The sequence below is a fragment of the Nerophis ophidion genome, linkage group LG05, assembly GCF_033978795.1.
Source record: "Nerophis ophidion isolate RoL-2023_Sa linkage group LG05, RoL_Noph_v1.0, whole genome shotgun sequence".
Classification (NCBI taxonomy): domain Eukaryota; kingdom Metazoa; phylum Chordata; class Actinopteri; order Syngnathiformes; family Syngnathidae; genus Nerophis; species Nerophis ophidion.
The window spans coordinates 50,990,117-51,010,198 of NC_084615.1; the positions used below are offsets into that span (position 1 = coordinate 50,990,117).

General features: G+C 42.6%; 2 protein-coding genes across 3 annotated transcripts; one reads left to right on the forward strand and one right to left on the reverse strand.

Annotated features, from left to right (window-relative positions):
* Positions 1–3,250: 3,250 nt before the first annotated feature.
* On the forward strand, positions 3,251–9,355 carry LOC133553323 (myosin-6-like). Of its 2 annotated transcripts, none has more exons than XM_061901388.1 (2): positions 3,251–9,102; positions 9,197–9,355. In XM_061901388.1, exon 1 carries the CDS (start codon positions 3,281–3,283, stop codon positions 9,080–9,082), a length of 5,802 nt encoding a protein of 1,933 aa, XP_061757372.1. In that variant the 5' UTR covers positions 3,251–3,280; the 3' UTR covers positions 9,083–9,102; positions 9,197–9,355. The 2 variants fall into 2 exon arrangements, with proteins under 2 accessions (XP_061757372.1, XP_061757373.1); XM_061901389.1 differs by having other exon boundaries at positions 3,251–9,097.
* A 1,693-nt stretch (positions 9,356–11,048) lies between these two features.
* On the reverse strand, positions 11,049–11,937 carry LOC133553324 (complement C1q tumor necrosis factor-related protein 3-like). Its single transcript, XM_061901390.1, has 3 exons — positions 11,714–11,937; positions 11,511–11,648; positions 11,049–11,389 (listed from the first exon to the last, which is right to left on the reverse strand). Exons 1-3 carry the CDS (start codon positions 11,880–11,882, stop codon positions 11,118–11,120), a joined length of 579 nt encoding a protein of 192 aa, XP_061757374.1. The 5' UTR covers positions 11,883–11,937; the 3' UTR covers positions 11,049–11,117.
* Between the last annotated feature and the right edge of the window lie 8,145 nt (positions 11,938–20,082).

Below are 20,082 nucleotides of genomic sequence, written 5' to 3' on the forward strand. Positions count from 1 at the left end.
GCCAAGTATAGTTTTTGTATTTTCTATTCCTAGCTTTCCTGCTAGCGCCCTTGGTTTATTTTTGTCTGTTAGCTCCAGTGTTTTTGTTCATAGTCTGTTTTTGATAAGTGTAATAAATCATTTAAACTTACCATTGCTGTGTTCATGCCGACGCATCCACGACGGGACCAATTTGGCATCACTATGCAAACCAGTCGTAACACGCTGAACTGAAATCCTAATGTAGGATGAATTTAGAAATGGTTTAAATGTTGAAATAACTGAATGCTGAAATAGTTTAAATGTTGGAATGGTTTGAATGTAGAAGAGTTTGTATTTCCAGGGAAAACGGAATTTGGTTTGGACCTTGAGAAAGTGTTAGTTTGAATATCCAGGATGAATGTAATATGTTGATGTTGGAATGGTTTGAATAGGTTGAAAAATGTGGTAATTGTGCAACTTGGAAAAATGTATCATTCATTTCAATGGGAACTTCATGGACTTTTGGGAAAAGCGGGATTTTATATTCCAATGGCCGTTGTTGGTTTGATAAAATAATTTTTAGGAACGCCTCCCAATTGCCTCCGACCAATCAGCTCTCTACAGCATAGCCCGCCACCGGAAAGGTTCCAGGTAGCTTGGAAAAGTCCCACGTATCCTTGGAAGAACTCCGAAAGATTCCGAAAGAACTAAATGCACACATGTAGTTTTTGGTGGAAACTCAGGGGCAACTTTATTTACCCGGGTTAGTGGAGAAGTTCCTGAAAAAGTTACTGTTGCTGAAAGGGGCCTAATGACTACGTTAGACTTTTTATTTGTTTATTTTTTACGGAATTGATAAACAGCACATATCTGTCAATTTTTTTAGTATTTCCAGTATGACTGATCGGATAACATTTTCAGAGTGCAGAAGTGTTACTTCGGTGATGTAAATCTACAGAAATGACCGAAGGCGTTTAGCGCTGAATATCAAAAATGACTGACTGAATTTGTGGCATTTTGTGATGTTTAGACGGTATTTTTACAGACTTTGCAGGTTGTAAATACAATTGGATATGGTTTAATCAGTGGTGGGCCGTCAGGGTCAGGAAGGCCTTATCTGCTGGCCTAACATAACCAGAAATCATGATCATAATTAAAGATTAAAGTAATTTTTAATTTACTTCCCCTAAATATCAAAATGTATTCATATTCTCTTCATGTCATATTATGCTCTTTCCAGTGCTGTTGTTTTTAGTTTTAGTTTGTATCCAATCAAAATTTAGCTAGCTTATGTTGCCATGCTGTACGAAATCTGCCCGGGGCCTTCAGAATCAACAATGCAGGCGTCTATGAACGGACACATACAGTTGATCGACAATTGCAATAGCCAATCAGATCACGAGTTGTTGTCAGTAAGTCTTTCCAGCTAGTCTAAGGTTGAACGTGACATTCCTGCATCCTGTGATTGGATAGTCACCGGGACCGTTAGCGGATTAATTTGAGAACACACACAGTTGATAGACAGTTGCGATAGCCAATCAGATCACAAGTTGTTGACAGTAGCCCATCTAGGTTGCCTGATGTTAACGAGAATGTAATTTGATACTCACTTGTCATTCCAAAGTGCGTATGCAATCAAAAGTTGCAAGTTAGCAGGAAGCGGGAAGTGTTGACCCTCAAAGAAGGAGAACAAAATGTTAATTAGGTGGCAGATATACATTTGCAAGACAATTTTCAAAAATAATATTTAAAGAGAAACTACAACTTGTGATACGATGTCGGCAATGAAATAGGGAAATGCCCGCCATTTCCACACGGATCAACCGACGCCGAGGGACTATACGACATCAAATAGGTGCTACAAATTTCTTTATTTGTTCACGTTTAATATGTTTTTTTGCAATTTTAATTGTGACAGTACCACATAAAATATGTTTTAATTGCTGATGTGAGTTTATTGATTTTTATATGCACAGGAAAATAACCCGTTATGTACACTGTTGGAGTGCTCAAATGTGTTCCTGTATAGCATTTCTCCAGCAATGGTCATGTGGTGACATATATGATGGTATTTTGAGAGGTAATCATTGAAGTCGGGCATCACTGAAGGCCGAGGTGGGAAACGCACGGCCCACTGGGTTTAATGGATACAATGAAAGACAATTGAGCAAATAAAGTCAACTTGTTTTTCCACTCTATTAGTACTTTAATGTAATCATCGTTAAATGATCAATTACTTAGTAAACTTCACCTGAATAAACTTACGGTAGGTTTTCTTTTCTTGTGGGAGATGATGTCAGTGATACATATGTATTATTCCTCCATACTTAACTAATGCAGTTATTCGTCAAAGCATCAAATTATTACCTTACTTGTATTATAACCCTTTTGTTACTTTCCACTGTGTTCCTGTTTAAAAAATATATGGACCTGAAAAGACTGAAGTATCAATGAGCATTGAAGCATTCAAGAGTATTCAACAGCATAATTTAATTTTATCAGTATCGAACTGCACATCAGCTTAGGAATGTGATCTAAGTGAGCACTAACATTGTTTTAAGTGTGTACTTAAAAATACAACTTGTTACGTCGTCCTTACTGTGCTGAAAACAACACACACTGCACATGCTGATAACAAACATAATGATGCACACTATCTCTCAAACACACACATTCTCACTGGTAACCCCCGCGCACAGAGCCACTCTCACACACACTCTCACACACACACACGCACGCACGCGCACACACATTCACACATGCACACACACAAAAACACACACACAGAGAACGCACACCCGCACACACATGCATGCACACACACAATCGCACACACATACAGACACGCACACACACCCGCACACACACGTACAGCAAACAGCACCAGCAAACAGCAAACTAACAACTACAATTGAGACAAAAACATTTTCAAAAACAAGTGCGTGTGTGAGGGAGCATGTGTGCGTGCTTGTGTCTGTGTGTGTTTATGTGCGTGTGTGTGTGTGCAGTTGTGTGGGTGTGTGTGTGTGTACTTGTTGCAGCACACTCCATCCGAGTGGCGTCTAAATGAAGACGTGTTAGGGATTAGGACGTTGATAAAGTCGAACTTCTTCCTAAAATGGAATGGCAACAGTTTAAGGTCTTCTCTGTGACCTCGACTTGTCTCCTCAGACCAAATTAGCATCCGCTTTTTCCCCCTTTTCTTTGACTTCTTTCCTTATTCGGTCTTGCAGGAGTCTTTAAAAGCCTATCGACGCTGCCTCGCATCACAATTGTGCTTCAACTCCTTTTCGCCTCGGTCCTACCGGTCTTCTTAAAAATGTCGGATGCAATGATGGCCGAGTTCGGAAAAGCCGCCCAATACCTGAGGAAGTCGGAAAAGGAGCGATTGGAAGCTCAGACAAGGCAGTTTGACATCAAGACGGAATGCTTTGTGGTGGATGACAAGGAAATGTACGTGAAGGGAAAAATCCAAAGCAAAGACAGTGGAACAGTGAATGTGAAGAAGGAGGATGGTACGACAGTGAGCGCTAAAGAAGTGGACGTTCACCCACAGAACCCCCCCAAGTTTGACAAGATTGAAGACATGGCGATGTTCACGTTCCTCCACGAGCCAGCGGTGCTGTTCAACCTGAAGGAGCGCTATGCCGCCTGGATGATCTATACCTACTCCGGCCTTTTTTGCGTCACAGTCAACCCTTATAAGTGGCTTCCCGTCTACGACGCTGAGGTGGTGGCCGCCTACAGAGGTAAGAAGAGGACTGAAGCTCCGCCGCACATCTTCTCCATATCCGACAATGCCTACCAGTACATGCTGGCCGATAGGGAGAACCAGTCCGTCCTAATTACCGGAGAATCAGGAGCTGGCAAGACAGTTAACACCAAGAGAGTCATCCAGTATTTCGCCAGCATCGCTGCTGTTGGTGGGGCAGGCAAAAAAGACAGTAGTAAAGGGACGCTGGAAGATCAGATCATCCAGGCCAATCCTGCACTTGAGGCCTTTGGCAATGCCAAAACACTGAGGAACGATAACTCTTCTCGGTTTGGAAAGTTCATCAGAATCCATTTTGGGAACAGCGGGAAGCTGTCCTCCGCAGACATAGAGACCTACCTGCTGGAGAAGTCTCGCGTCACCTTTCAGCTCAAAGCTGAAAGGGACTATCATATCTTTTACCAGATCCTGTCCAATCAGAAGCCGGACCTGCTGGACATGCTGCTGATTACCAACAACCCGTACGACTACTCCTACATCTCCCAGGGTGAAGTCACAGTGGCCTCCATCAACGACTCAGAGGAGCTGATGGCCACAGACAGCGCTTTCGACGTGCTTGGCTTCACCTCAGAGGAGAAGATGGGCGTCTACAAACTGACGGGCGCCATCATGCACCATGGCAACATGAAGTTTAAGCAGAAGCAGCGGGAGGAGCAAGCTGAGCCCGACAGCACGGAAGCAGCAGACAAATCTGCTTACCTGATGGGGCTCAACTCCGCCGACCTTATTAAAGGGTTGTGCCACCCCCGGGTCAAGGTCGGAAACGAATATGTTACCAAAGGCCAGAGTGTGGACCAGGTCTACTACGCCATCGGTGCACTGGCTAAGTCAGTGTACGAAAAGATGTTCAACTGGATGGTGGTCAGAATCAACCAGTCTCTGGACACAAAACAACACAGGCAGTACTTCATAGGCGTGCTGGACATTGCTGGGTTTGAGATCTTTGACTTCAACACCTTTGAGCAGTTGTGCATTAACTTTACTAATGAGAAACTACAACAGTATTTCAACCACCACATGTTTGTCTTGGAGCAAGAGGAGTACAAGAAGGAGGGAATTGACTGGGAGTTCATTGACTTTGGCATGGACCTGCAGGCTTGTATTGATCTCATTGAGAAGCCACTTGGGATCATGTCCATTCTGGAGGAAGAATGCATGTTTCCCAAAGCCAGTGACCAGACCTTCAAATCCAAGCTCTATGACAATCATCTGGGCAAGAACAAAATGTTTGAGAAGCCCAGGGCAGCCAAAGGAAAATCAGAGGCTCATTTTGCTCTGGTCCACTACGCTGGTACCGTGGACTACAACATCAGCGGCTGGCTGGTGAAAAACAAAGATCCCCTCAATGAAACAGTGGTCGGTTTGTATCAGAAGTCCTCACTCAAGCTTCTAAGTGTGTTGTTTTCAAGTTACTCAAGTGGTGACGGTGGGGACAAGGGAGGCAAAGGAACCAAGAAGAAAGGCTCTTCCTTCCAGACGGTTTCGGCTCTTCATAGAGAGAACCTCAACAAGCTTATGACCAATCTGAAGACTACACATCCCCACTTTGTACGCTGCCTGATTCCAAATGAGAGGAAGACTCCAGGAGTAATGGACAACTGCCTGGTTATGCACCAGCTTCGTTGTAATGGTGTTCTCGAAGGCATCCGTATTTGCAGGAAAGGTTTTCCAAACCGTGTCCTCTACGGAGACTTCAAACAGAGGTACCGAATCTTGAACGCCTCCGCCATCCCCGAGGGTCAGTTTATCGACTGCAAGAAGAGTGCTGAGAAGCTGCTCTCATCTCTGGACATCGACCACACGCAGTACAAGTTTGGTCACACCAAAGTCTTTTTTAAAGCCGGCCTATTGGGGACTTTGGAGGAGATGCGAGATGAGCAACTCTCACGAATAATCACTAGAATCCAGGCCAATGCTCGAGCGGTGCTAATGAGGGCCCAGTTTGCGAAACTAGTGGAGCGGAGAGATGCCTTAATGGTTGTCCAATGGAACCTTCGCTCTTTCCTGAGTGTAAAGAACTGGCCATGGATGAAGCTTTTCTTCAAGATCAAACCACTGCTGAAGAGTGCCGAATCAGAAAAGGAGATGGCCAACATGAAAGATGAGTTTAACAAGCTAAAGGAAGCTCTGGAGAAGTCAGAAGCACGTCGAAAGGAGCTCGAGGAGAAAATAGTGACTCTTCTTCAAGAGAAGAATGACTTGACTTTGCAAATTCAGTCGGAGCAAGACACGCTAACAGACTCTGAAGAACGATGTGAACAGCTCATCAAGAGCAAGATTCAACTAGAGGCCAGGCTCAAAGAGATGAGCGAGAGACTGGAGGACGAGGAAGAGTTGAATGCGGATCTGACGGCCAAGAAACGAAAACTGGAAGACGAATGCTCTGAGTTAAAGAAAGACATAGATGACCTCGAGCTGACATTGGCCAAGGTTGAAAAAGAGAAACACGCCACGGAGAACAAGGTGAAGAACCTGACCGAGGAGATGGCATCCCAGGATGATAACATACTGAAGCTCAACAAAGAGAAAAAAGCTCTGCAGGAGGCTCACCAGCAGACACTAGATGACCTTCAAAGTGAGGAGGACAAAGCCAACAGTTTGAGCAAATCCAAAGTGAAATTGGAGCAGCAGGTGGATGACCTGGAGGGCTCTTTGGAGCAAGAAAAGAAAGTCCGGATGGAGCTAGAGCGGTCAAAGAGAAAGCTAGAGGGGGACGTGAAGCTGACCCAGGAGAGTTTAATGGATTTAGAAAATGACAAGAAGCAGCTGGAGGAAAAGCTCAAGAAAAAAGACTTTGAGGTAGCCCAGCTCACCACCAGACTAGAGGACGAGCAGGTTGCTTCAGGACAGTTCCAAAAGAAGCTGAAAGAAAACCAGGCAAGGATCGAGGAGCTAGAAGAGGAGCTAGACGCCGAGCGTGCAGCTCGAGCCAAAGTGGAGAAGCAGCGCTCAGACCTTTCCCGCGAGCTGGAGGACATCAGCGAACGTCTGGAAGAAGCAGGCGGAGCCACGTCGGCACAAGTGGAACTCAATAAGAGGAGAGATGCGGAATTTCAGAAGATGCGTCGAGAGCTGGAAGAGTCAACCCTCCGACATGAAACCACTGCCGCCGCATTGAGGAAAAAGCACGCTGATAGCGTGGCTGAACTGGGCGAACAAATCGACAACCTGCAGCGAGTCAAGCAGAAGCTGGAGAAGGAAAAAAGCGAGTTGAAGCTGGAGCTAGATGACTTTGCCTCAAGCATGGAGAGTGTGGCCAAGAATAAATCCAACGTTGAAAAGATGTGTCGAACAATGGAGGACACCATGACCGAGTACAAAAGCAAATACGAGGAGGCCCAAAGGTCCATCAATGATATGACTACCCAGCGGGCCAAGCTGCTGGCTGAGAATGGCGAGTTTGGACGTCAGTTGGAAGAAAAGGACTGCTTGATATCTCAGCTAACAAGAGGAAAGAACTCATACAACCAGCAGGTGGAGGATCTACGCAGACAACTGGAGGAGGAAGTCAAGGCCAAGAACGCCCTCGCCCATGTCGTACAGTCTGTTCGCCACGACTGCGATCTGCTCCGAGAACAGTTTGAAGAGGAGCAAGAAGCTAAAGCGGAGCTACAGAGAGCATTGTCAAAGTCCAACACGGAGGTCTCGGCTTGGAGGACCAAGTACGAAACCGATGCAATCCAGAGAACTGAGGAGCTAGAGGAAGCAAAAAAGAAACTGGTCCTAAGACTCCAGGAAGCAGAGGAGGCCATTGAAGTGGCGAATGCCAAGTGTTCGTCGCTTGAGAAGACCAAGCTTAGACTCCAGAGTGAGATTGAGGACCTGATGCTGGACCTAGAGAGGTCCAACGCAGCTTCTGCTGCGTTAGATAAAAAACAACGGGCTTTTGACAAAGTCTTGACAGAGTGGAAACAGAAGTTTGAAGAGTCGCAATGTGAACTTGAAGCCTCTCAGAAGGAGGCAAGATCGCTTAGCACCGAGCTCTTTAAACTAAGAAACGCTTACGAGGAGTCCCAGGACCAACTGGAAACCACAAAAAGAGAGAACAAGAACCTGCAGGAAGAGATCTCCGACCTCACCGACCAGCTCGCTGAAGGCGGAAGGAGTGCTTGTGAACTGGAGAAGATGAAAAAGCAGCTTGAGCAGGAAAAGGCAGAGCTACAGTCTGCACTGGAGGAGGCCGAAGGTTCTCTGGAGCATGAGGAGAGCAAAATTTTGCAAGCCCAACTGGAGTTTAACCAGGTAAAGGCTGAGATAGAACGGAAGCTGGCAGAGAAGGATGAGGAAATGGAGCAGACCAAAAGAAACTACCAACGAACTGTGGACTCACTCCAGACCTCTCTTGAGTCTGAGACTAGGAGCCGCAATGAGGCACTGAGAGTGAAAAAGAAGATGGAGGGTGACCTCAACGAAATGGAGATCCAGCTCAGCCAAGCAAACAGGCAAGCGGTTGACAGCCAAAAACAATTGAAGACTCTGCAGGTCTTCCTGAAGGACACCCAGTTGCAGCTGGACGACACCCAGCACGGTAACGATGACCTGCGGGAGAATATCGCTGTCATGGAACGTCGAAACAACCTCATTCAAGCCGAGTTGGAAGAGGTAAGGGCTGCTCTCGAACAGACAGAGAGAAGTCGTAAACTGGCCGAGCAGGAGCTGACCGACTCGACGGAACGCATGCAACTTTTGCACTCACAGAACACCAGCTTGATTAACCAGAAGAAAAAGCAGGAGGCGGACCTCCTCCACCTGCAGAATGAAGTGGAGGAGGTCATTCAAGAGAATCGCAATGCTGAGGAAAAGGCAAAGAAAGCCATCACGGATGCAGCCATGATGGCTGAAGAGCTGAAGAAGGAGCAGGACACAAGCGCACATCTGGAGCGCATGAAGAAGAACATGGAACAGACTATCAAAGACCTGCAGCTTCGTCTGGACGAGGCTGAGCAGATCGCAATGAAGGGTGGCAAGAAGCAACTCCAAAAACTTGAGTCTTGCATCAAAGATTTGGAAAATGAGCTGGAGGCGGAGCAGCGAAGAGGAATTGAGTCCGTCAAAGGAGTCCGCAAGTATGAACGACGCATCAAAGAACTCACCTACCAGACTGAGGAAGACCGCAAGAACGTGGCTCGACTCCAGGACTTGGTGAACAAGCTGCAAGTGAAAGTGAAGTCCTACAAACATGCAGCAGAGGAGACAGAGGAGGCGGCAAACGCCAACATGGCTAAAGTGCGCAAGCTTCAACACGAGCTGGATGAAGCACAAGAGCGAGCTGACGTGGCCGAGTCACAGGTGAACAAACTGAGGGCCAAGACCAGGGACGGAGCCATCAAGAAAGGCCTGGATGAGTAAGGAGCCCCAGCGCCGGTAAGGTGAGGCCAGTCAAGATTCATACGGCATGTTTGCATAACGGACCACATAAACGTCATGTTTTCATAGTAATGATGTCATCACATGTGTTGACAGGTTTGGTGCAGCTGGAAATATCATGGTCACATAAGATGATGCAAAACTTCACTATTGACAGCAGCACGCTACGATACCAAAAGTCACTGCTTTTCACAATGAAAGATGGATAAACTATCACTGAACAGTCAGTTCCAATAAAGACACGTTTCTGTCGAACGCAGCTTCTTATCTTTTCTGTTCAAAATATGAGACACTTTCAGTGAAGATACTTATGACATCATTGACATAATGACTGAAAATGGTGTTTTGTATTGCGTATATATACAGGAGTATTTCGGTGTCAAAATAATCACAATACTACCTTGACATATTACGGTATAAAAATGAAAACCTAGTCAGTTTGGTTTTTAGCTGGCATTTTTGAATTGGTCGATCTGAAAGTAAACTACATCTCCCATAATTCCCTGCGTAGCTCAAGTACGTAAGGTCTGTTTGTGGGAAGTCATACAGGTGAGAGGAAGGATTGTTGTTGTTTTTTACATTTCCTGAAGTTTCATTAAAATATATCCATACCTTTTTGAGTTATGTTGCTAACAGACAAACTAATAAACCCCGGTGAAAGAAAAACCTCTTAACACACCTTCTTTGGTGTGAGTACTGGAAGGCAAAGTCGCCGCCTTTGTCTGAATGGTTTCCAAGATGTCACATAAAGCCAGTCAGAAGTTCCAGAGTTTTAACCCACTTTGTTTTAAATAACATTCAATCAACTGGTGTTTTAAATGGACTTGTTATCCATGTTTTATGTAGGAAATGCACAAAGCAGCAGCGCGGACAAAAAAAAGTTTGGTGACTTTCCACTGCGGGAAAATAATTAATATAAGAAGCTACTTGATAGGCCACCACAAGAAACATATATTTGATGCCAATTTGTGAGGTATTTTTATTACTAAACGTTAAGTTGTCAGCTAACTTTTCTTAGAATCAACATTCAAACCATGTTATCCAAAGTGTTATGAGACGTCCACTACAGAGGACAATACTTCTGAAGTTAAAAGTTGAAAGACACTAACAAGATTATTATTGTTTTCTATTTGTTACACTGGATGTTTATATTGTGTGTATATATATATATATATATATATATATATATATATATATATATACACAGTGGGGCAAAAAAGTATTTAGTCAGCCACCGATTGTGTAAGTTCTCCCACTTAAAATGATGACAGAGGTCTGTAATTTTCACCTTAGGTACACTTCAACTGTATTTGGTCAACCATTCAAAGCTCTCATTGATGGAAGGAGGTTTTGGCTCAAAATCTCACGATACATGACCCCATTCATTCTTTCCTTAACAGGGATCAATCGTCCTGTCCCCTTAGCAGAAAAACAGCCCCAAAGCATGATGTTTCCACCCCCATGCTTCACAGTAGGTATGGTGTTTTTGGGATGCAAATCAGTATTCTTCTTCCTCCAAACACGACGATTTGAGTTTATACAAAAATGGATACATGGATGATACAGCAGAGGATTGGGAGAATGTCATGTGGTCAGATGAAACCAAAATAGAACTTTTTGGCATAAACTCGACTCCTCAGTCATCATTTTAAGTTGTAGAACTTCCACAATCGGTGGCTGACTAAATACTTTTTTGCCCCACTGTATATATATATAAATATATATATATACATACGCACACACACAGTATGTACTTGTTTGGAGTAATAATATGATTAAAACATTTGAGCATTATGTTTGTGTTGCATTACAGTGAGTGTGTTTATCCTAAACATTTTTGCCACTTAATTTTACACACTATAACATTTTTGGGGGGGGGACATATACCCCAATGATATCGTACCGTGAGATTTGGATACCGTTACATTCCTAGAAATGATCACACACATTATTATTGTGCTGCAAGGTCAATGCGATTTATTGCTTTCAGTCTCCAAATCATGTGACCTCGTAATGTTTACATTGGTTTAATGAGGAAGCCGCTGAAAGTGCTGAGTCGGCTCTGGTCAAAAATGCTCTTGTTGACCCACAAGGTGACCCATAGCCTGTCTCCCTCCTCCAGTTCCAGCGTCATCCCGTTGGTGACGCTGCTGTGCGGGCCCCTGGTGTCAAAGATGGCAAACATGTTGTCGCCGTTCTTTATCACCGCTGCGTTCAGGGACCCAGTTTTACCCACGGAGCCGGTGAAGATTATGAAGTATAGGCCCTTGATGGGGGCTGTGAAAATACCTGCAAGGGTACAGTCACGCCATTGGTGCTGACTTAAAGATGTCATCAGCATCAGCAGATGTCATTGCGCTAGCTTACAACAGCTGTCAAGAAATACTGTGTGAGGTTGCTGATATTGTACCTGTGTTAGGGTCATATCCATGACCCACATTGGTCACCACCCTCTTGAAGACCAGCGTGGTGTCTGTGTTGAAGGGTCCCAAGTGGGTCCAATCTGTGGTAGTGACCAGCGCCGCTGAAAATGCCACCTTATATTTGCCTGCAAGGTGACACGTGAGGCATAGATTAAGCCCACTCGTATGACCTTTAGTCTTTCTGATCTACCTGCTTCTGCGGCATCCCTCTCCAGCTTGTCCACGCGTTCCGCCAAATTCTGCAGGAGGACATATTGTTCTCGGTCATTCCTCAAGTACTCGTCGTCCACTATTATCTGAGCATGAAGCCCAATGAGGATGCACAACAACAGCACCGCTTTGAACCACATGCATGCCATTGCTTCATTACAGAGGACGGTGGACTCGCTCTATCCACAATGCTGGACCAACATGTGGACTCTGGACAATTGATTGAAAACATTTGCAAAGCAAAGTCCACCGAGAAGCTTCCATTAATCATACAATGTTACAAACTGGCTAATGGGGCTAGAAGCTATTACTTCTAATTACACATTGTCGCATAATTACTGTTTATACATACTATAACACAGAGTTAGAATATTTACACAATGGACATTTCATAAAAGGCAATCTTGAATGAAGCCGCCAAAATTTATTAAAATAGACTTTGCCTCTTGTAAACGTCTGAAAGTTGCTTTACATCATGTACTTACTCAAATGTACATTCTATAAAAGGGAAACTGGACGTTTTCTGAAATTGTGCCTATCATTATCTCTCCTTATCTGAGACAAGAAAACGTTAAGCTCTTTTTTCTGCACATTCGGAGTAATAAAAAACATAAATTTGGTTGATGGGGATTTGATTTGTTCTGCCTATTAAGCCCTCTAAAAAAAACATAAAACCTACAACGTTGTATATGTATATATGCTGTAAGTAATGTGAAAACAGCACATTCATGATAACAAGTAATATTTACAATATTTTGGTAATTCTAAACATCAGACTAACTTATTTTCTGGACACATTGATTTCACAGAGCGCATAGTACAAAACGCTACTTCTTTCAAGAACAACAACTACCATTAATCATGGCAGACTTGGTGGGAGATAATGACTACTCTCAGATAAATGATGATCCAAAATTTTTGATCCTGAATATACTGAGGATGAGCTAAAACTTTTTGAACCTGGGTGCAAAACAGATCATGCCAGAGCCGTGTATAAAGAGAGTTTGGCTGACTCAGTTTCAAAGTAGATCCCCAACATGGCACCCTGGTCACGTGAAGGGCTTTTGACCAATCAGAGAGAGTATGGCCAAACAATCTCTTAAATGATTGGACAAAAGTCCCTCACATGACTATTGGGCCACCCAGACAAATGTCTTGCCCCTTCAAATCAAAATGTTAGAATTTGAGAAAGTACATTCAGATATTCTCACAAAATGAATATATATTCGAAGTTGACAAAACCATTGGCAGTAGCGGAATATCCCCCAAAAAGGGGACACCAAAAAGTATCATCTTCCCTCTGTCCCTCTGCAGTGTTCACAGGCTCTGCAGCACACACAGACAGACACACACCCCTTCCCTCAGCCCTCAATAAACATCCAATCACTGCAACAGTATGCAAATAAGCCACTGTCAAATGCCATTAGAGTTTGAAGGAGTAGCACAGGTGTGAGTGCCCACATTATGGAGTGAAATTATCCTGAAAACTCCAGAAACAAAGACCTTTTTTTTTTTACTCACATAAAACGATTATTCAATGAACAAAAACCTTGTGAATGTATAAAACACAATTTTTGCAAATAAAAACAATATTTGCAAGATTATAAACAATTTTTAAGTTTAAACATTTGGTAGTAATAGTCCACCCTGCGCGATCCACAGACTTGAATTCAGAGCACCCGTAATTTGCACTCTACAATAACAGGTGGTGCTTCCATCCATCCATCCATTTCTACCGCTTATTCCGTTTGGGGTTGCAGGGGGCGCTGGTGCCTATCTCAGCTACAATCGGGTGGAAGGCGGAGTACACCCTGGACAAATCACCACCTCATCGCAGGGCCAACACAGATAGACAGACAACATTCACACACTAGGGCCAATTTAGTGTTGCCAATCAATCTATCCCCAGGTGCAGAAAATTGGGCTTTTACTTTCAAATAGTTTTTAATCAAAAAACTTTTTTTTCCATGGCGAGTCGTTGAGCGTGAGTAAAAATTTTTTTGTGTTTTTGGAGTTTTGGCTGTAATTTCACTCCATACCACATGCATTGCATATGATAAACTTGTTTTCTAGTCTCCTTGTCTGACAAACCCCTGGCTGTAGTTCTGAATGTCTTGTTTAATATAATCACAGCATTTAAGAAAAAACATTTTTAGAAAGCCAGTTCACTGATTTTCTGCTCCTACTCCCAGCATCTCACTAAGAGAAAGTTACTGTTGTGCTGTTGTGTGATGTTGTTGTTTTTTAGAACTTTTAAAAGGGAATTACACTTTTTTTTTTAATTTTGCCTTCCATTCACAATGGTCATGTGAGACAAGCACACTTGTTTTTTATGCATTCTAAATTGTAAATAAATGCTAGAAGAAGTCAGCTAATAATGGAGGTGATAACGTCAGTCACACTATTCCGCCTATAAAGCGCTCAAAATAACGTCCAAAAACCTTCATGAATGATTTAGCGCCTTGCAAAATCAATCCAATCCATCAATCCATTTTCTATTGCTTGTCCGTCTCGGGGTCGTAGCCTATCCCAGCTGCACTCGGGCGGAAGGCGGGGTACACCCTGGAAAAGTTGCCACCTCATCACAGGGCCAACACAGATAGACATACAACATTCACACTAGGGACCATTTAGTGTTGCCAATCAACCTATCCCCAGGTGCATGTCTTTGGAGGTGGGAGGAAACCAGAGTACCCGGAGGAAATATATGCAGTCAAAACAACAAACATAAATAGATTTTATTGGAAATTTATGCAAAAGACCAACAAAAAGTGGGATACAATTCTGAGGTTGAAAGAAAATTATACAGGATTTTTTTTTTTTTTTTTTTCCGAATTACAAAGTGAAAAGGGTATGTAGGTCTTTATTGTCATTGCAACAAGTACAACGAAACTCTGTTTTCAGCACAAACCTGTTCAAGATTAAACAAACAAACAGTGTACAGGGTTACAGAACAAGAACGCTGATGGGCCGCCATAAGGCGCCCCGTAAAAGATGGGAAAAAGGTAAACGCTGGGGAAGGATGAGTAAAAAAATACAATCCAGACTGGGCTCCTAAGGGGGCCCAGTTCGGAGTGAGAAAAAACCTCCATAGCAAAGCACATATACATAATACAACAACAAGGGCATAGTGTAAAAGTATTCAGGCACCTTGAGTCATTACTTTGTGAAACCACCAATTGCTGAAATTATAGCTGCAAGTCTTTTAGGGTATGTCTCCACGGGCTTTGCCCATCTAGTTATTGTGTCATGGCACGTCCTCAATCCCGCATGTCATCTGCGGCAAGTTCTACCGGTGCCTCCACTGGCAGCGTGCCAGGACACAAAGCTGCAAACAATCAGCAATCTGCACACCTGGGACAAACCAGTATAAAGACCAGCGGACCCGAAGATCCTGCGCCGGAACATAGTTCACTCTCTGTAGTAAGCATCACGCCTCTGGCTTACCTCTCCTGCGTACTTGCTCTCTCTCTCTCCTTGTGACTTCCTTGTTCCTGTGTCTTATGTCTTTTGTGTTCCCCGCAATGTTTTCCCTGTTCCCCGTGATCGAGCTGTGTGCCTCGACTCCTCTCTGGATTTTGGACTGCCTCCCTTGATCCTCGATCCCTGCTTGGACAGGAACCTCGTTGCTTCTCTCCAACCCCCAGCCCCTTGCTTCCCCACAGACTGTCTTCTTGCCTTGCCCCTTTGGACTGACAAAGGATTCATCCAACACACACATACAATAAACCTTGGTAACATTTACATTGTTAATCCTACTCATTGTTTCACACCAAACACATAGAGAAGCAATGTGTCCTTCCCCCGCCGTACGAAACAGACTGAATTGTTTGCCCATTCTTCTTTGCAAAACAGTTCATGTTCAGTAAGATTGTCAGGTTATGTTTAGGTTCACATATCTTTAATTGTTGTCTATTTCTGTTTCAGCAGCTTTGTTAATTTTCTTAGTTGCCATGGGTGCCGATTTTCTTCACCTCCCTCTGATTAGTGGTCAGAATGCTCACCGGCTCCTGGTCACTAATTAGAGAGCTATGTATTCCTGCCTCGCGCCACACTAGGCCTGCCACTTTAGTTTGCTTCACGTGACGCTTACGTTTGGTATTTATTTTCATGTCAGTTTATATTTACTAGCTTCTTGCTCCCTTGTTTTCTAGTCTCCTTGTTAAGCTTTGCCGTAGCTTCCCATGCCATCCGCACGTTTTCCTTTTCATATTTTCGCCTGTTGTTATTGGAATAAATCACTTTCTTACCTGCATTCTGCTTCGTGACGTCCTTCTGCATCTTGAGGAAACGACCAATGCAAAACCATGCAACCCAGACGTAACACAGATTAGATGGAGTGTTTGTGAATGGTAGTTTTCAGATCTTGCCACATATTTTTGATTGGCTTTGAGTCTGGACTTTGACTGGGCCCTTCTAACAAATTAATATGTGTTGTTTTAAACCATTCAATCGTAGCCCTGATTTTATGTTTAGTGGCATTGTCCTGCTGGAAGATGAACCTCGCCCAAGTCTCAAGTGTTTGGCAGACTACAAAAGGTTTTCTTCCTAGATTGTCCTGTGTTTGGTTCTATCCATCTTCCCATCAACTCTGACCATCTTCCCTGTCTCCGCTGAAGAGAACACTCCCAGAACAGCATGCTGCCACCACCATATTTAACAGTGGGGAGGCTGTGTCCAGAGTGATGTGCACTGTTAGTCCTCTGCAACACTGTTTAGCATTTTTGCTAAAAAAGTTCAATTTTGCTCTGGTCTGACCAAAGCACATTCATCCACGTTAGCTGTGTCCCCAACTTGGCTTATCTGGTTTTCTTTAAACAACAGCTTTCATTTTGCCACTCTTGTATAAAGACCACATTTGTTCAATGCACGGCTAAAAGTTGTCCTGTGGACCGATCTGAGCTGTGGATCTATGCAGTTGGTCCAGAGCAGGGGTCACCAACCTTTTTGAAACCAAGAGCTACTTCTTGGGTACTGATTAATGCGAAGGGCTACCAGTTTGATACACACTTAAATAAATTGCCAGAAAGAGCCAATTTGCTCAATCAACCTTTAATAAATCTATATATATATATATATATATATATATATATATATATATATATATATATATATATATATATATATATATATATATATATGTATAAATGGGTATTTCTGTCTGTCATTCCGTTGTACATTTTTTTTCCTTTTACGGAAGGTTTTTTCGTAGAGAATAAATTATGAAAAAAAAACACTCAATTGAAGGGTTTAAAAGAGGAAAAAACAGGAAAAAAATGAAAATTTAATTTTGAAACATAGTTAATCTTCAATTTTGACTCTTTGAAATTCAAAATTAAACCGAAAAAAATGAAGAGAAAAACTAGCTAATTCGATTCTTTTTGAAAAAATTTAAAAAATAATTTATAGAACATCATTAGTAATTTTTCCTGATTAAGATTAATTTTAGAATTTTGATGGCATGTTTTAAATAGGTTAAAATCCAATCTGCACTTTGTTAGATCATATAACAAGTTGGACCAAGCTATATTTCTAACAAAGACAAATCATTATTTCTTCTAGATTTACCAGAACAAAAATTTTAAAAGAAATTCAAGACTTTGAAATAAGATTTAAATTTGATTCTCAACATTTTCTAGATTTGCCAGAATATTTTTTTTGCATTTTAATCATAAAAAGTTCGAAGAAAATATTTCACAAATATTCTTTGTTGAAAAAAAAGAAGCTAAAATGAAGAATTAAATTAAAATGTAATTATTGTTCTTTACAATTAAAAAAAATATACTTGAACATTGATTTAAATTGTCAGGAAAGAAGAGGAAGGAATTTAAAAGGTAAAAAGGTACAGTATATGTGTTTAAAAATCCTAAAATCATTTTTAAGGTTGTATTTTTTCTCTAAAATTGTCTTTCTGAAAATTATAAGAAGCAAAGTAAAAAAAAAAAAATTAATTTATTTGAACAAGTCTAGACCAAATCTTTAAAATATTTTCTTGGATTTTAAAATTCTATTTTCTCTTAGAATTAAAAATGTAGAGAAAAACGAGACCAGCTTGCTAGTAAATAAATGAAATGTAAAAAACAGAGGCAGCTCACTGGTAAGTGCTGCTATTTGAGCTATTTTTAGAACAGGCCAGCGGGCTACTCATCTGGTCCTTACGGGCTACCTGGTGCCCGCGGGCATCGCGTTGGTGACCCCTGGTCCAGTGTCACCATGGGCCGCTTGGCTGCATCTTTGATCAGTGCTGTTGGTAAGTGTTGTGTATTATTTATCTAAGACAGTACACTATCCTTAACATATTGTGTGCCAGCATATAGCCCAGTACGATCACAGAGTTTCACAGATGGGTTATTCGATTGATAAGGGGACCCAGTAATTATTCCAAGATTTAGTTGTCACCACTGTTTTGAAAAGTGATCTGTTGGGCCAAAAAGGCCCAGGAGTAGAGGGAGGAATTCAGAAACTCATATTTAGTGAGAGAATATAAACATCTCAACACATGTGATATGGTCCCCAAGGTGGGAGAATTGGATCGACGGTCAGAGGTCTCCCAAGTTTTGGGGCTCACACACATATTGGACTCATCACCTGCACAAATACGCTGGGGCTAGGGCCAGACAGGCTGGCAACATGGTTAGAATTAAAGAATATGACGTCACTATCATATGTATTTTCTACATTTAAAACACTTATTTTGGTCTACATAACGTGATGGTGGTTCTTTGGTCAAAACACTGGATAGATTATATTTTACAGACCGTTCTTACCATTTCTTCAGAATGCACCGTTTTGGGGTCTGTCTTATTTACGTGTTTCTACTTCGACTGTGTCTTCTCCTTACCAGCCATGTTGTAGTTTCAGTGCTCCCATATGGAGTGTATTAACAGATAAAAATTTGAACTATACGTTAATTTGTATTAGAAATGGCAACAGCGGAGGATGCATGTGCATGTACAAGCCAGTCTGCCCCACAACAAAAGGACAGAGAAAAATAAGTAACTTATTAATTTACAATGTTGGACTACAAAAGCGGACTCGCGCAATGTTTTTCGGGTAAAACTTTACCATATATGGAGCTATCCAATGACACCACATATTGGTAAACATCACAAATTGGGCAAATTCCAAATGGCTCGTTTTGAGGAAGTATGAAGGAAGGCAAGATTCTTATACCTCCTTGGTTTGATTTCACAATTTCGTGACTTATGCAGATCCGTACTACACACAAAACAGATACCAACAGGTAAAAAAAAGTTAGTTTTGCATAATATGATCCCTTTAAATGGCAATGCACCATCTCAGCCGACACTGGTTAGCCAACCAAAGCATTCATTTGGTAGATCATTGAGATTATTCAACCCTGCCTTGTACCGCACACAACCAGGCTAGAGTGTTCTGTGGTGCGGAATGCCTGGTTCTGTTTCCCCTGCCGCGATGAGGTGGCGACTTGTCCAGGATGTACCCCGCCTACCGCCCGAATGCAGCTGATATAGGCTCCAGCGACCCCCCGCCACCCCCAAAAGGGACAAGCGGTAGAAAATGGATGGATGGGTGGATGTTTCCCCTGTCGGAAATATGGCAGCACTGTTATTGAGAGAGATGTTGTTTTACTTTAACTGGTTTTAACAAGGGCTTCACGGTGGCAGAGGGGTTAGTGCGTCTGCCTCACAATACGAAGGTCCTGCAATCCTGGGTTCAAATCCAGGCTCGGGATCTTTCTGTGTGGAGTTTGCATGTTCTCCCCGTGAATGCGTGGGTTCCCTCTGGGTACTCTGGCTTCCTCCCACTTCCAAAGACATGCACCTGGGGATAGGTTGATTGGCAACACTAAATTGGCCCTAGTGTGTGAATGTGAGTGTGAATGTTGTCTGTCTATCTGTGTTGGCCCTGCGATGAGGTGGCGACTTGTCCAGGGTGTACCCCGCCTTCCGCCCGATTGTAGCTGGGATAGGCGCCAGCACCCCCCGCGACCCCAAAAGGGAATAAGCGGTAGAAAATGGATGGATGGTTTTAACAACTGGAAAGCAGCACTTGATTGAGACAATGTGCTACATTCTATGGGGTGCCAAATGTTGTCACGTTTAGATTTAGGTTTAGTTTTAACATTTAGATTTTGATTTAACATTTAGGCTTAGATTTAACATTTAGGTTTTGATTTAACATTTAGATTTAACATTTAGCTCTTGCATTTAGATTTAGATTTAAGATTTAAGATTTAGGTTTAGATTTAAAATCTACGTTTGAATTTAACATTTAGATTTAGATTCAACATTTAAATTTATGATTTAATATATGGTGTACCCCGCCTTCTGCCTGAAGGCAGCTAGGATAAGCTCCAGCACCCCTGTC

Coding starts and splice junctions, on each gene's coding strand:
- LOC133553323 (XM_061901388.1), top strand. CDS start 3,281: ATGTCGGATGCAATGATGGCCGAGTTCGGAAAAGCCGCCCAATACCTG.
- LOC133553324 (XM_061901390.1), bottom strand. CDS start 11,882: ATGGCATGCATGTGGTTCAAAGCGGTGCTGTTGTTGTGCATCCTCATT. Junction 11,649..11,713: donor GAGGGATGCCGCAGAAGCAG/GTAGATCAGAAA, acceptor GTCACCTTGCAG/GCAAATATAAGGTGGCATTT. Junction 11,390..11,510: donor TGGATATGACCCTAACACAG/GTACAATATCAG, acceptor GTACCCTTGCAG/GTATTTTCACAGCCCCCATC.